This window comes from Carassius carassius, chromosome 25, assembly GCF_963082965.1.
Source record: "Carassius carassius chromosome 25, fCarCar2.1, whole genome shotgun sequence".
NCBI lineage: Eukaryota > Metazoa > Chordata > Actinopteri > Cypriniformes > Cyprinidae > Carassius > Carassius carassius.
The window spans coordinates 20,080,753-20,095,556 of NC_081779.1; the positions used below are offsets into that span (position 1 = coordinate 20,080,753).

Below are 14,804 nucleotides of genomic sequence, written 5' to 3' on the forward strand. Positions count from 1 at the left end.
ATACAATAAAAGACTTAAAAAAGAAAGAAGAAAAAAAAATATATTTGGTCTAATTGATTTCAGAATAAAAATAGTCCAATCTATCTTTTTATGTAACTGACTTTACAAAGTTTACCATTTTTAAAGGTTGAAAATAATAATAATAAAAAACATAAATAAATAAAATAAATAAATTTTTTTAAGTAGTGGTATTTTGTTTCGCCTGAGGAAGGAGGTACTGCGCATGCGCATGTCAGTGCAAAAGATAAACGACAACTGCGTGAGCACTGCGCTCAATAATATCGATTCATTCAGGTAAGAACAGCATAATTTAAAGAAATATTCACATTTGGCAAGCCAATGTTAATCTTCAGGCATTGCATTTATCAACTGGTTCCAGGCAAACTAGCCCGCTGCGACTTTACCTTAGCTTTGTTTTTAGCCAACCAGTCATTAGCGATGCTCGCGCACGAACTCGTGTGTCCAGGCCTAACGTTACCATTGGTCTTCTATCATTTTTATTTTTATTTTACTTAGGACATTTTTCTGATACATAAACCTAATCGATGTCTGATCTGGCTGGGACTTGCTGACATCGTTTTTATTTTCTTAGTTATAACGTAACGTTACTCTCTTAAAGGCACGACCGTTTCAGCCAAGTACTTTAACGTGATTGTGTAAAATACAGTTAATCCGTAGAATGGTATGAAGTTTTGCTAGGTTTTAGGTTTTTTTTCAATAAGGAATCTCATCGTTAAATGTAATGTACTATTGGTTTCTCAATTAAGATTCTGTTCTATAATTTTTTTTATTTGTTAAATAATCCATTCTGTTTATGTATTAAACATTTTATTTTATTCGATTACTTGTTTAAGGATCTTTTTTTATTCTATCCGTTAAAGTATTCGATTTTCTATTGAATATTTTGTAGTATTTGATTCTCTGCTAACGATAATATTCTGTTCTTTTCGTGTCTCTAAATCAGTGGTCTCCAACCTGCTCCTGGAGATATACCGTCCTACAGATTTCAGCTTAAACCCCAATCAGACACACCTGAACCCAATAATGGTGTTCAGGGACACTTGATAATTACAGGAGCATTGCAGGACGGTAGCTTTCCAGGAGCAGGGTTGGAGACCTCTGCTCTAGAATATTTTGTTCTGAGCCTTTAAGATTCTGTTATATTTGACTCTTTCTTAAAGATTCCATTCTATTCGATTCTCTATTGAAGATTATTTTTGTATTTGATTCTCTGCTGAAGATTCTATTGTAATTGATTCTCTATGAAATATTCTGTTTTATTCGTTTCTCTATTAGATATTCTGTTTGGATTCTCTACTCAAGATTCCATTCTGTTTGTTTCTTTATTAAATATTCTGGTCTACTTGGTTCTCAATTAAAGATTCTGTTTCACGTATTTCTCTGTTAAAGTTTCTGTAATGTTTCACTGTATTCTATATTTGCTATTCACAAAAATTCCTGTTGTATGTGATTTTCAAAGAGGTTCTATTCTATTTGATTCTTTATTAAAGGTTCCGTTCTGTTTGTCTCTAAAGATTCTGATTCTTTATTTACAGTTTATTTATTTTTTTAAATTAAATGTTCTGTTCTAAATAGTTTGGGTGATATTGGACATGCACAGTATTTGTCTAGGCATTCTGATTATAACCCTGGTTTTATCGTAGATAATATGCATTTTTCACCAATATTAAAACTTTGCTCTTGTCACCAGGTGTAAACAATGGGGAAGGCTCTTTCCCACCTGACAAAGCATACCTGTCATGGTGAGTGTAAGGACAGCCTGACCTCATCGCCTGGGTACAGCAGCATGCAGACTGATGACAGTAAGAACGGGGGAGACGTGGCTCAGTTCCCTTATGTGGAGTTCACTGGCCGAGACAGTGTTACCTGCCCCACATGCCAAGGCACTGGAAGGATCCCTCGAGGTACATTTTTAAAATCATCTAGAGATTTCCTGTTAATTGAAATGGTTAAAAGTAACCCAATCTGAAATGTCATCTCTCACTAAAAAAGTACACCATGTGACACACTGTGACATGTGTATGCAGGTCAAGAAAATCAGCTGGTGGCCCTGATCCCATACAGCGACCAGAGGCTGAGACCAAGGAGAACGTAAGAAACCTTGAAAGATTTTTATCCTGATGCATTTTGTTAAACCAGTTACTTATTGCTCAAGTCTCAATCCATTCCTTTCGTGAAGCTATTAAAGATCTTGCATTTGTTTTATGTTATAGAATACTGATCGAACTGTCTAACTAAATCTATGTTATGTATGTCTCACAGCAAGCTGTATGTGACTGCTTCAGTCATTGTGTGCCTGCTGCTCTCCAGCCTGGCTGTGTTCTTCCTTTTCCCACGTTCCATTGATGTCAACTATGTGGGAGTGAAGTCTGTCTATGTGTCCTACGACCAGAGCAAACGCATTGTGTATCTCAACGTCACGGTAAGTTACTGCAGAGCAATTATCACTGAACTCACCTGACAAAAGTGAAGCTTTTAAAAGTGTTTGACAGTGTATCTGGCTCATGAGGAAGATTAAGAGATCCCCCAAAAGACAATTCTGTTGTCATTTCGCTGGAATACATTATACTGAATAGATTATAAAACACTGAGAGTCATAAATTTACACAATTGTAAAATGTTTAATTATGAATTATATGCAGTAATAAACATGTAAACACTGCTAAATGTTCTGTCACAAACTGACAGACAAGTAACTGCACAAAATTATAAGTAGTATAAATAAACATAAATAATAAAACACATCCCTTTAAGTGCAATCAGTCACCATAATTAGTGTAACTATAATAAAAGTAATGCTCTCTTAAAACTCAAAGTGCAAAAAACATTTTTTTCTTAAGGATGAAAAAGAGCCAAGAGATGATAATGACCTACACAGAACAGCCTAAGATATGGTCATGTTCTTTTTTAAGAATATAAGCATATCTAAGTTTTCTGGCAGCAATTGTGACCTCTGGGCAGTAACCATGTCTCCTGCAGTTAAAAAGACACGCTCCCTTAGACCAAAGGTAGCAGGGAAAGATATTCTTTGACAAGTGGAGACAGCAAAGGATATCTGGAGCAGTTTTCTCTCCACCACATCAGAGGGCAGCAACTGAGTGGGATAGATGCCTCTCTTCATTAATACTCTCCATACTCTTCTCATCTGTGGGCTTTAAACAGCAGAAACACTGGCTTTAACATTAGTAAGCACCAAGGCAGTCCCCCTCTCCCTTTTAACACAAATACACTCACTCTGGTGCAGTCATGTTTCTAAAACACACACACACACACACACACACACACACACACACACACACACACACACACACACACACACACACACACACACACACACACATCATGAATCCCTTAAAATTTGGTACTGGGAACATAAATCTAGGAATAAAGTGTTTTTACAAATGCTTTGTTCAATTCAGTCATGTTCTTCAGTGGCACATTAGCCACGGCAGGGCCAGTAGCGTTTGCACTGTCTCTTCTGGGGCTTGATCGTGCCTCACTTGTGCTTCATCGGGGCCAAAGGCCTGGCTAAAACCTTGGGTCAAAGCGGGCCAGCTGGGGCTAGAGGAGTGGTTATGAACAAAGGTGGAGTTTCTCCGCGTCTGGAGAGCTCAGAGCTGCGGATCATCTATACCTACAACAGCTATAACACCAGCATTAAAAACTTTTTAAAATAAGTTGAGCTCAAAACTCACTTTCAGTCAACAGCGAGTGTTTGAAATAACTTGATCCGATGTGGATTATGATCACCATACAAGGCAGAAATATTTATAAGCGATGCAAAAGACGCTATGGACGCTAGCCATTAACGTTACCATAGTAAACATGGTAAATGCGAAAACGTGAAGAAATCAGAATCACAATCGTGCATTTATTTAGTAACATATTTTATCGGTCTCATCTCGAGTTAGCTCCACGTAGCTTGTGTCATAAAATTATAATAATGGTTTTTGTTTGGGAGCTTTTATAAAAATATCTAAATGATAATTCTTTCTAAATGTGATTTATATAGGCTACTGTGACTACAAATAAACAGAAACCGACTCTAAATAAGCAGGCTATGTTCATAATACTGTATTTCTGTGTGACTAATTTTCAATTCTGATCAATTAATTCATTATGATCAATGTATCACTTATTACTGTAAAACATTGATGCTTTTGGATTTAAATATTTAACAAAGCATGCAAACAAACGGCCACTTTAATCATGTTCGTTTTGTGATAACGCTAGTTCCAGTGACTTATTTCTTATCAGTTTACTGATAACTTCTCTTTGTTGGTGAAATGATGGGATTGTGTGACGTTGTTCTAGAGGGGCATGTAAAGGGCGGGTTTTAGTGAAGTGCAGCAGAGCTTCTTGCTCGACACTGGAAACGCAGTGCTATTTTGGCCTCAGTGCTACAGGTCCGAGGCCATTAGCCCTGCCCAGCCTATTTAAAGCACTTGCTCGCACTGGCCCGACAGTGTAAAAGCGGCTAATGAGAGACACTGTGGGACTATTTTCTTCACACAAGACAGTGGTAGCTGTTTTTAATACATTCAGCAGCTTCACAAGGTCTTCGGCATTAAAAATGTTGCAGGTGTCCAGTGTGTCAGTGTTTTGGACATTTTGTCTTATGTCTGTGATGGTGAGTGCTGCTGCTCCAGGTAACGAACCAGCATATCCAATATTGAATTCCATGGCGTTGTGACATCCATTATTAGGCCATCCTTAAAAATATTTTGGTTTGCAGTAACAGTAATTTAAAAAAAAAAAAGGGTCGGTAGGTTGGTCTATATTTTTTTTCCCCAGGTTTCAATGTAAAAAAAAAAAAGTACATTTTTGTGATGGTGATGACGTCGGTATGAATTTAAACAAACTAGCATATCGTGACGTCACTGACTGGGTCTTCAACCCGTGCCTTCGGGCGCATCATTGCAAACCTCATTTTGATGCAGGCTATATAGACCACAAACAAATTTAAATCTTTGTCAAAAACATGTTTATTGCATGAATTTCAGGTGAGAAAAAAAATGAGGTACTGTTTTACTTGCATCCACCGCTACGTATCAATGCAACCTACAAATGAGAGAATGTTTACTTTGCTTTCTTGGGTTGTTAAAAATCCTGTTTGATTTGAGTGACGAGTGTTCATTGAATCGATTGTAAAATCGATTTTGCATGTCTAAAGTTTTATACGGCAAATAACACCAAATATAGGTAAATCCATGGACAACAGACAGGAGGAATGTAAAGATTCAATATATTGGTAAAGACCAATATTTCTGATGATTTATTGGCGTGAAGTTACGTGCAAAATGTCAAACAGGAGTGCAACATTTTCGAAAAACAATAAGCAGAGTGGACTGCCATAATGCAAAACATTTACTGCAGGCTTCAAACATGGCTGTGTTTACGATTAAATTTCAACAACAACAAAAAAAAATCATAGTCGATTTTCTTAGGCTATCAAAAAAAATATTTTTTCGAATATTCGTCGAATTTAAAATAAAAATCCACATTCAAATGCGCATATGAATTTTAGGTGTGCATTAAGGAAGCTGCCTTATGAGCCCCAGTACGTGTTCCATTCCATCTCACCGCGCGCACAGCTGTGTCTACACAACTTGTTTACATCAAAACTGAAACCAAGCCATTCACACAGAACGCATATTTCGCGCATCTCATGTTTTTAAATGAAAAAATGTATCCTGTGTGACTGGTTTTCCGCCCTTTTTATTTATTTAACAATGCATGCATACATGATGCTGTTTTGTTTATAGTTCTTTAAGCAACTTAATTAATAATAATTGGTTGATAAACATTATTTTAAATATTATGTTTTTTTCACAGTCATGTATTCTAATGCATTGAATAAACATGCAGTAATATTTTGCTCGATGCGCTATCTTGAGCCTCAGAAGAGAAGCAAAAAGCTTTTCTTCACCCTAACTGAAATTATGCATTTAAAATTCGAATACAATTTGAATTTTGATCATATTTAAGTAAAAAATTCGAATTTAGTTTTTTCAGCTATTTAGACAGCCCTAGGCGATTCAAGCCCGAAACTGTGTGAGAATGAATACCGGCTGAATTCACATTTCTGTTGTAAAAAGAGAAACATTGTGCAGAAGTATTATTTGCTGTTATGCGTGTTTGTCCGAAGCTGCAGTTGTTGTGTGACGCCTGTTCAAAAAAAAAAAAAAGAATAAAAATAAAAACCTGGACGCGCTCCGAGAAAAGGTTGTTAAAATCATTTTCTTATTTTCGTTTTCGAAACTTGTGTTGGTTGATTCGTGCTTGATTCGTGCAATAGATTTTCGAACATAAAGTGACAGTCGACACTGTCACGGTTTTAGACTAGAGAGGAGAAGGGATGGGAAAAGATCTGGGCACAGTTTTTCCAGAACTTTGTGCCAAGTTAAAGCGGTGTCGAGCTGTTTTAATGAATTTTTTAGATGTATTACTGTATGGTGCCCGAACCCGTATGACTTTGAACAGTGACCGCGAACATTTAGTTTACTGCAGCCGCAGCCATCATTACCAAGCGCGAACCGTTGACTCTGACAGTGAATGAGAGTCTGAGACGAAGCGAACACACAGGCCACAGTGTGACATCCGTGTAAACACTGATGACGTCAAGGGTTTTTTTTTATTAAAGAAGATAGCCTTCATTTGTATGTAGGCCAAGGCAATTTATATATTTACAATACTTACTTAAATATAATTAAAAGTATTTTATTGCGTTTGTATTAGTTGTTTGAAGAGTAAAAAAATAATTGGTCGGTCTTAACGCAAATTTACAATCGGCAAGTCGGTCGGACTAAAAGCAAAAAAAAAACAAAAAATTGAGTCGGTGCTAAATTAGCAGGGTTGTTCGGGTTGCGGCAAACAAGAATATTTTTAAGGATGGCCTTAATTTGTGTGGTGGCAGTTGTAGCAGCTTGTGCTTTGACGTCAATACCGTGGCAGCTGTTGAACTCCAGCCTGTGTAGCAAGGTTTATTGTGTATGCAAAGCATTTAATGTGGGGCTCAAATCCTGCCTAACACACAGCCACATCCATATTACGTGCATTTTTTGTTACAATAGCGATATCATGGTTTGGCTTTTTAAGACCCCAGTCAGTGACAGCTCCTTGTAAATCTTCAGCGACGTTTGCCCCTATGTGGGTATTCAAAAAGTGGGCGAAATGCACCATTTTCCAGTTACTGTTGATTATGTGGTTTGTAATTGTGGTAAAGCTCTGCGTACACCAAGAAGTCCAACCATCAGTAGTTATGACGATGGTTTCTGCCTCTCTCAGAGTCTGAACAACGTTTACCTTGCACTCTTCGTACAGGGGCGGGACCACCGTGCGAGAAAAATGTGCACGTGACAGGATGAAATCCCAGATTTTCCACCACTCGCAACACACAGCCATTAATGTCTAAACTGCTGGCCACAAAAGTCGCCATGGTCAGCCAAAGAAGCTGAGTACCCGTGCTCAGCATCATGTCCAGAGGTTGTGTTTGGGAAATATATGTATGAGTGCTGTCAGTATTGCTGCAGAGGTTGAAGGGGTCAGCCTGTTAGTGCCCAGACCATACGCCGCACACTGCATCAAATTGGTCTGCATTGCTGTCGTCGCAGAAGGAAGCCTCTTCAAAGATGATGCACAAAAAAACCCACAAACAGATTGCTGAAGACAAGCAGACTAAGGACATGGATTACTGGAACCATGTCCTATGGTCTGATGAAACCAATATAAACGTATGTGGTTCAGATGGTGTCAAGCGTGTGTGGCGGCAACCAGGTGAGGAGTACAAAGAGAAGTGTGTCTTGCCTTCAGTCAAGCACTGTGGTGGGAGAGTCATGGTCTGGGGCTGCATGAGTGCTGCCGGCACTGAGGAGATACAGTTCATTGAGGGAACCATGAATGCCAACAAGTACTGTGACATTCTGAAGCAGAGCATGATCCCCTCCCTTCAGAGACTGGCCGCAGGGCAGTATTCCATCATAATGACCACTGCCTTGCTAAAGAAGCTGAGGGTAAAGGTGATGGAAGAGCCAAGCATGTCTCCAGACCTAAACCCTATTGAGCATCTGTGGGGCATCCTCAAATGGAAGGTGGAGGAGCGCCAGGTCTCTAACATCCACCAGCTCTGTGATGTCATCAAGGAGGAGTGGAGGAGGACTCCAGTGGCAACCTGTGAAGCTCTGGTAAACTCCATGCCCCAGAGGGTTAAGGCACTGCAGGAAAATAATGGTGTCCACACAAAATATTGACACTTTGGGCGCAATTTAGACCTTTTCACTTAGGGGTGTACTCACTTTTGTGGCCAGCAGTTTAGACATTAATGGCTGTGTGTCGAGTTATTTTGAGGGTACAGAAAATGTACTCTGTTATACAAGCTGTACACTGAATACTTTACATCATAGCAAAGTGTCATTTCTTCAGTGTTGTCACATGAAAAGATTTACAAAAATGTGAAGGGTGTACGTACTTCTGTGAGATACTGTGTATCCCTTGAAGTTATACTTTAACTTTGGTAATTCAGCCTATTTATTTGTCTTTCTTTCTTTTTTCTTTTTAAAGAACTCATTGAATATTACTAACAACAACTATTACTCGGTGGACGTGGCCAACATCACAGCCCAGGTGCAGTTTTCCAAGACCGTGATTGGAAAAACCCGCATTAGCAACATAACCACTATTGGCCCTCTGGATATGAAACAGGTAGAGCATTATTTGCACTAGCGGTTAAAAATAGGCACGTTTCAGCATATATAAACAAAGTATTTTGTAATACTTCTGCTTTTTTTTTTTCTCCGTCAGATTGACTACATGGTGCCCACCACTATTGCAGATGAAATGAGCTATATGTAGTAAGTTTAAACACTTTTCATACATGAAAACATAAGGTGTAATAAATAGATATACTTTTTTCATGGCAGACCTTTTTAACTTCCTCTGTTTTCCAGTGACTACTGTACCCTGCAGAGCATCAAGGTTCACAACATTGTGGTTATGATGCAGTAAGTATTGTGCAAAACCTGTACTGTACTTGAAGTATTTGGACTATTTTCCTTTTGATGTTGCTCTCAAATGACAAAAATAATTTGTGCACATTAAACATTTTTGAACATTCACTGAACAATTTTAAAACAATAAAACTTTAGTATTTAGCTGTCATTTTCATTTGATTGTTAGCCTCTTATGAGATTGTAGTTCTTTCCCTCATTATACCCATCAGATCTTTTTGTTAGATTTTCAAATACTATTTATTTTTAGTTAACAATGTGATTCACCTTGTAGCTTATTGGTTTGGTTCATGGTTTATAACTCTTTTAACATAAACTTGAAAAAAAAAAAATCCCTGTGTGGAAAAATACTTTCAGAACCAAGGCCACCGAATAAATGGACAGACACTGTTGAACTCCAATGTCATTTATTTCTAAATAATTTTTTTTTTTTTTTTTTTTTTACTGACATTAATTGACATCAGTAACACAGACAAATGAAAAGTCATGAATCAATTGTATTATCTCTTGTTGATAATGTTTTGTGTTTAGTTCACCCAAAAATAATTCTGTCAATTCTGTCATCATTTACTCACCCTAAAGTTGTTCCAAACCTGTATGATAATTTGAAGAACGTTGGTAACCAGACAGTTGTTGGTACCCACTGACTTCCATAGTATTGAAATAAATAATATAGAAGTCAATGGCTACCAGCATCTATTTGCTCACCAACATTCCATTCCATTCAAAATATCTTCTTTTATGTCCCACACAGATGAGCTAACCCTTTTAATGTACTGGTTTTATTAGTATTAAATTAATTGAAATGGAAATATTTAACTATACATTTATAAAATAAATTAAGCATATGCCTTAACACTTTGTACACGAAACATGTTCAGCAGTGGTGTTCACGCAGGAAAAGCAGGTTCGAGTAATTGTTGTGCAGTCATGTTAATGAGCTTGGTTTACTTGTTATTACTAACTTGGCTTGTTGTTTTGCAGGATAACCGTCACTACCGTGTACTTTGGCCATGCTGAGCAGGTGTCTCAGGAGATGTACCAGTATGTGGATTGTGGAGGAAACACTACTGCTCTGCATGAGTACAGTTTGAATTCCCCTTTGGGAGGCTAGAGCTGAGCCTGATAGTGTAACACATCACCCTGTCCCTCACCGCTCCAGTCCATGTGTCATTGTTTTGGTAAAACTGGTTGAGGGTTTACTGCACTTCTGCCAGTTAACCACTAGATGTCAGGCTGTGTGCAATTCACAAATGATGCACTTTATTGTCCATGTTCTCCAAGCAATATGAACATTGCGAGGTCTCATAGTTCTCATTCCAGTTCACTTTGCAAAACTGAATTGTACGCAGCACATTTCTTTTTTTGGCAAAGTTCTCTTATTTTCAAGCACTACCTTTATTTAAAGACTCTGAGGTGGCATTACATGTTGCTGTCTTCTGAGGGGGTGTATATTTGAGACTACTGAGGGAATGTCAGGGTATATAGTGAACAAGTTGGTAAAAGGTAAATGCTTCAATCTATTTATTTTGTTTGGACTTTAATAGCAATGTTTCTCATTGTTAATCTGTCAATCTCTCCATGAGAAATTGCCTCCAAATGCAAGTTGATAACACTAATTACACAGAACAACAATCACTGTCATCTGAGAGCCTCCGGCTGCTTGAACAGTGGAGGATAGCAGAGATGATCAGTCCCTAATGTTCACTAGATGTGATGTTTAAATTGAGAGAACTTTGATAACATTTTTTACATTTCTCAAAACTTTACATTTTTAAACATTTTAATCATGTTGAGAAAAAAAGCTTCACAGATTATTTTTTGCTTAGAGATGGCTATTTCCTGTAATAGAAGTGGCTGCTAACACGACGTGGCATTTATGCAGCTCATAACCGCTGGCTTGATGTACAGTACGTGTTTATATGGAACGCTTGTGATTTTTGAGAAAAGGTGTTTGGACTGCTTTAGAGAGACACTGAAATAAAAAGATGCTGACTGGTTTCCATTAAATAAACTTCTTTTGAGCCACTTGTCTATTTTTTTATTACTAAATGTCAGACAATTAATAAAAAAAAACCAACACATTTATTTTAGAGGTGTTAGTGCAATCAGGAAACGCAGAAACATCAAACCTTGAGCTTAAGCCCTTGATTAAAAAACACCTTTAAAAGTCTATTTCTAAATCTATTTATTGCTACCATTTTACTATATGAATATATTTGTTTCCTTCAGCCTGAGGTTTATTCATTAAAATTTTTGGTGTGAAAGGATTTTTATATTTGCTATAAATAGAACTTCCTATATTAAAAACAATCAAGCCCTGCTCATATTTAAAAATTAACGCTAAAGTAACGTAGCGCATTACTTTCCATAAAAAGTAACTAAGTAACATAATTAGTTACTTTTTTAGGGAGTAACGCAATATTGTAATGCCTTACTTTTAAAAGTAACTTTCCCCAACACTGATTATATATACACGAGCAATATCACATGATGAAGTGCGATGATACAAATGGTTCCCATGTCCATATGGAGTGTATATCTATTATCTAATGCGTGAAAGGACCTCTCAGCCAATCAGATTCGAGAACCAGAAAGATTGTTTCATTGTATAAATAAATAAATAAATAGCATGCACTTATTCTACACTTTATTTCTCTCTATAAAAGTATTTGATTAAGACTGGAAACCTGTATGTACTTGGCAATAATGTTAGAGCAACATGCAATGAAGTGCGAAAATAATTCCACGTAATTAGGAGATTTTCATTTCTGATGCTTCACCATGACAACAATAAAGTAATCATGTACAATTAGCTATTGTAACCCACTGTCTAATTAGTGTTATTTCATAACCCCAATACATACAGTAACCAGTATTTAGAGCTCATACAGTGGCAGTTCAAACAGGGAGCATGCTTTTATTAGCTAGCAAAAGACAAATTACTCAATAGTTGTCATGGAGACAGAACTAACAATAAGAAGCATGGTTTTGTTCAGTTACTTGCTATAATTATTTCGCCATCACTCGTCTCTTTAAATAGAGGTTTATCAAAACTGCAGAATTGTTAATGGGCACTGGGAAACTTTGGGAAAAGTTTAACTTCATTCGCTAGATGCAAATGGTATAGGAACACAAGCCAGAAATCAGAACCTGAAAGTGAGGCGAATGATTTCTTTAGAGCCTACATTGATCCTCACATTTGATCACAGTTGACTTTTTTAACTGAGTGTTTTGCCTTTTTTTTGTTTTTTTGCTCATTTAAACAGGGAGTTATATGAGAATCACCCCAGGCCTCTTGAGTGATGCTTTTTCATTATGCGAGGATCTGCATAATGCACTGCTGAGTTTATATCACATGATCAAATTTTCATTATCATTCACAGATCCACAGAGAACCAGATCTGTCCAAAGCACAGATCCCTCAAATGATGTTTATCATGGAGACAGAACTGCAAGTTAGGAGATAACTGAACTCTATGGGGCAATTAGGCTACATATAATTCTAAACATATGCATATGTAGTTTACACATAATTTTCATAACCGTATGCATTGTATGAGCTAGCCTGAGATTTTGTGTAATCACTTACTGTCTTGTCTGTGCAATGCTATATATAATATTTGTACTCATTTAAACCTGGTAACCTCTGCATAATAATCATGTGAGGATTCCAGAAAACAAGTTTAACATAAACATGTGTAAAGCACGACTTGGCACAAACTTCACCCAGATAGATTTCCTTGGAAATGCATAACCAAAGGTATTCCGTGTTTTGTTTTTTTGTTTTTTTCTTTACAAGAAAATATTTTCTGTGGTACTCGACGACATGCCACAGATTCTATTGTTTAGACTTAAGTTATAATTAAAGTGTTTTGGAAAATTCCTTTGAACACAGATTGTTTACTGGTCTTACTTTCAGTTCAAATTAAACTTAATGCTCAGTGACAATAAATATTGTTTCTGTAGAGCTCGACCAGTGAAATGTTTCAAAACATCTACTTATGAATGATTTTCACATTTAAAAAAATAATAATAACCTCATTAAAATGATATAACAAAATAAAAATAAACTTGAAATAAAGTATAAATTGAAATATTAAATTTGTTCTAGTTGCCAAGGCAATATTTCTACATTTCTCTTAGTTTTACTTGACATACAAAAATAACTAAAAGTAAAATATAAATGTATAAAAACCATATAGACATTTTTTTTTAATGAAAACTAAAAATAAAAATTTTGATTGTATTTAACATTTAGTTATAATAGCTGCAACATTAAAAAACAAAGATGAAACTTTAAATTAAAATGGTAAGATATTTGTGGTATAATTATCATTTACAGAATCTTATATTTAAATGTTAAATAGCATGGTTTGAACCATATATTAGTGCTCATTACTTCAGGAGCAGTGGAATGGCGTTCCTGAGCACAATCCCAGCAGAAAGCTACTCATGTGGACCTACAGATTTGAAATGGTCCTTTTTATTTTAATAAATGAACCAGTTGTTAAATAGAAGGCAATACTAATTCAACATGACTATTTTTTTCCCTGAATGATTTCATGAGAACAGTTTCACCTGGGTGTAAGTTAATCACCATCATTCTGACATCAGTAATAAAACGTCTTTTAACCCTATAAAGCCTGTACTATATCATATTTGATACACTTTTTTTCTAAGGCCTCTAAATTACAAGATGAACACTTTTATCCAAAGTGACTTAGAAATGAGAACAATAGAAACAATCAAACCGATATCACAGCACTTATAATCATATAAAATAATAATAAATGCTGTGACAAGTCTCGTTTAGCCTAAAGCAGTACATGTTTTTTATTTATTTATTAGAAAACAAGAAGATAATCTAGAAAACTAATGCAGAATGCTAGTGTTAAAGCCTGTTCACACCAAGAGTGATAACTATAAAGATAACAATACAGATATAGTTCTAAAAATCATTCGTTAGTATTAAAGTATAGCAGAGTCCACATTACAGCTATAATGATACAGGCACAGAGAAGCAATATCGTTGGAAACACTTTCAGAATTTTTTTTTTCAGCTGATGAATGATTGACCGCCAATCAGAATCAATCCTGGATGATGGAAGGATGTGTTTTAGCAGTTTCTTGAAGATGGTGAAGGACTCAGCTGCTCGGATTGCTCGGGCAGGTCTTCCACCAGGAGGGAACAGTTAATGTAAAAGTCTGTGAAAGTGATTTTGTGCCTCTATTGATTTTGATCTTTGATAAACATTTAGCCTCACATACCTATAGGTGCATAGGACAAACAACCCCAAAAAAATCAAAACTCTCAACAAAACCAAATTAATCTCACACACTACTTGTGGAAGTATCAAAAAAAAATTTCACACACTTTTGCAAGTACTGATAATGTGCAGGATTCGTTCATTTTTGTCATAGATTCTAAAAGTTCAATTTGTCATGCTTTATTTGGCATCTCTTAGTTCATGCTGTTGAGTAACAGCCTGTTCCTCCGGATTCTGAAGAGTTCAACTAGCACCTGTGTTGGTTTAGACTGTGATGATTTGATCTGACGGGATGATTTAGTCTACAAAGTGTTTCTTCTTTTTATTATATATGTCATATGATATTCTCTAAACTTAACATGACCTGAAATGACAAGTCAAGCCAGGGTCCTTACTTATGAGGAAATTATCCCATATCATTTAAATACCTGGCTTGCTGGAGGCTGCATTGGGTGGAGTTTTTAAAGTTTTGACTAATTGTATTGCATAGTTGTGGATGCTTCGTTTT

General features: G+C 36.4%; 1 protein-coding gene across 1 annotated transcript; it reads left to right on the top strand.

The window, feature by feature from the left end:
* The first annotated feature begins 203 nt into the window (after positions 1 to 203).
* On the top strand, positions 204 to 11,054 carry LOC132104377 (transmembrane protein 106B). The gene is made up of 8 exons (XM_059509809.1): positions 204 to 294; positions 1,712 to 1,925; positions 2,049 to 2,112; positions 2,284 to 2,443; positions 8,581 to 8,721; positions 8,821 to 8,870; positions 8,967 to 9,020; positions 10,011 to 11,054. Exons 2-8 carry the CDS (start codon positions 1,721 to 1,723, stop codon positions 10,138 to 10,140), a joined length of 804 nt encoding a protein of 267 aa, XP_059365792.1. The 5' UTR covers positions 204 to 294; positions 1,712 to 1,720; the 3' UTR covers positions 10,141 to 11,054.
* The last annotated feature ends 3,750 nt before the right edge of the window (positions 11,055 to 14,804 follow it).

Coding starts and splice junctions, on each gene's coding strand:
- LOC132104377 (XM_059509809.1), top strand. CDS start 1,721: ATGGGGAAGGCTCTTTCCCACCTGACAAAGCATACCTGTCATGGTGAG. Junction 2,444..8,580: donor TTGTGTATCTCAACGTCACG/GTAAGTTACTGC, acceptor TTCTTTTTAAAG/AACTCATTGAATATTACTAA. Junction 8,871..8,966: donor GATGAAATGAGCTATATGTA/GTAAGTTTAAAC, acceptor TCTGTTTTCCAG/TGACTACTGTACCCTGCAGA.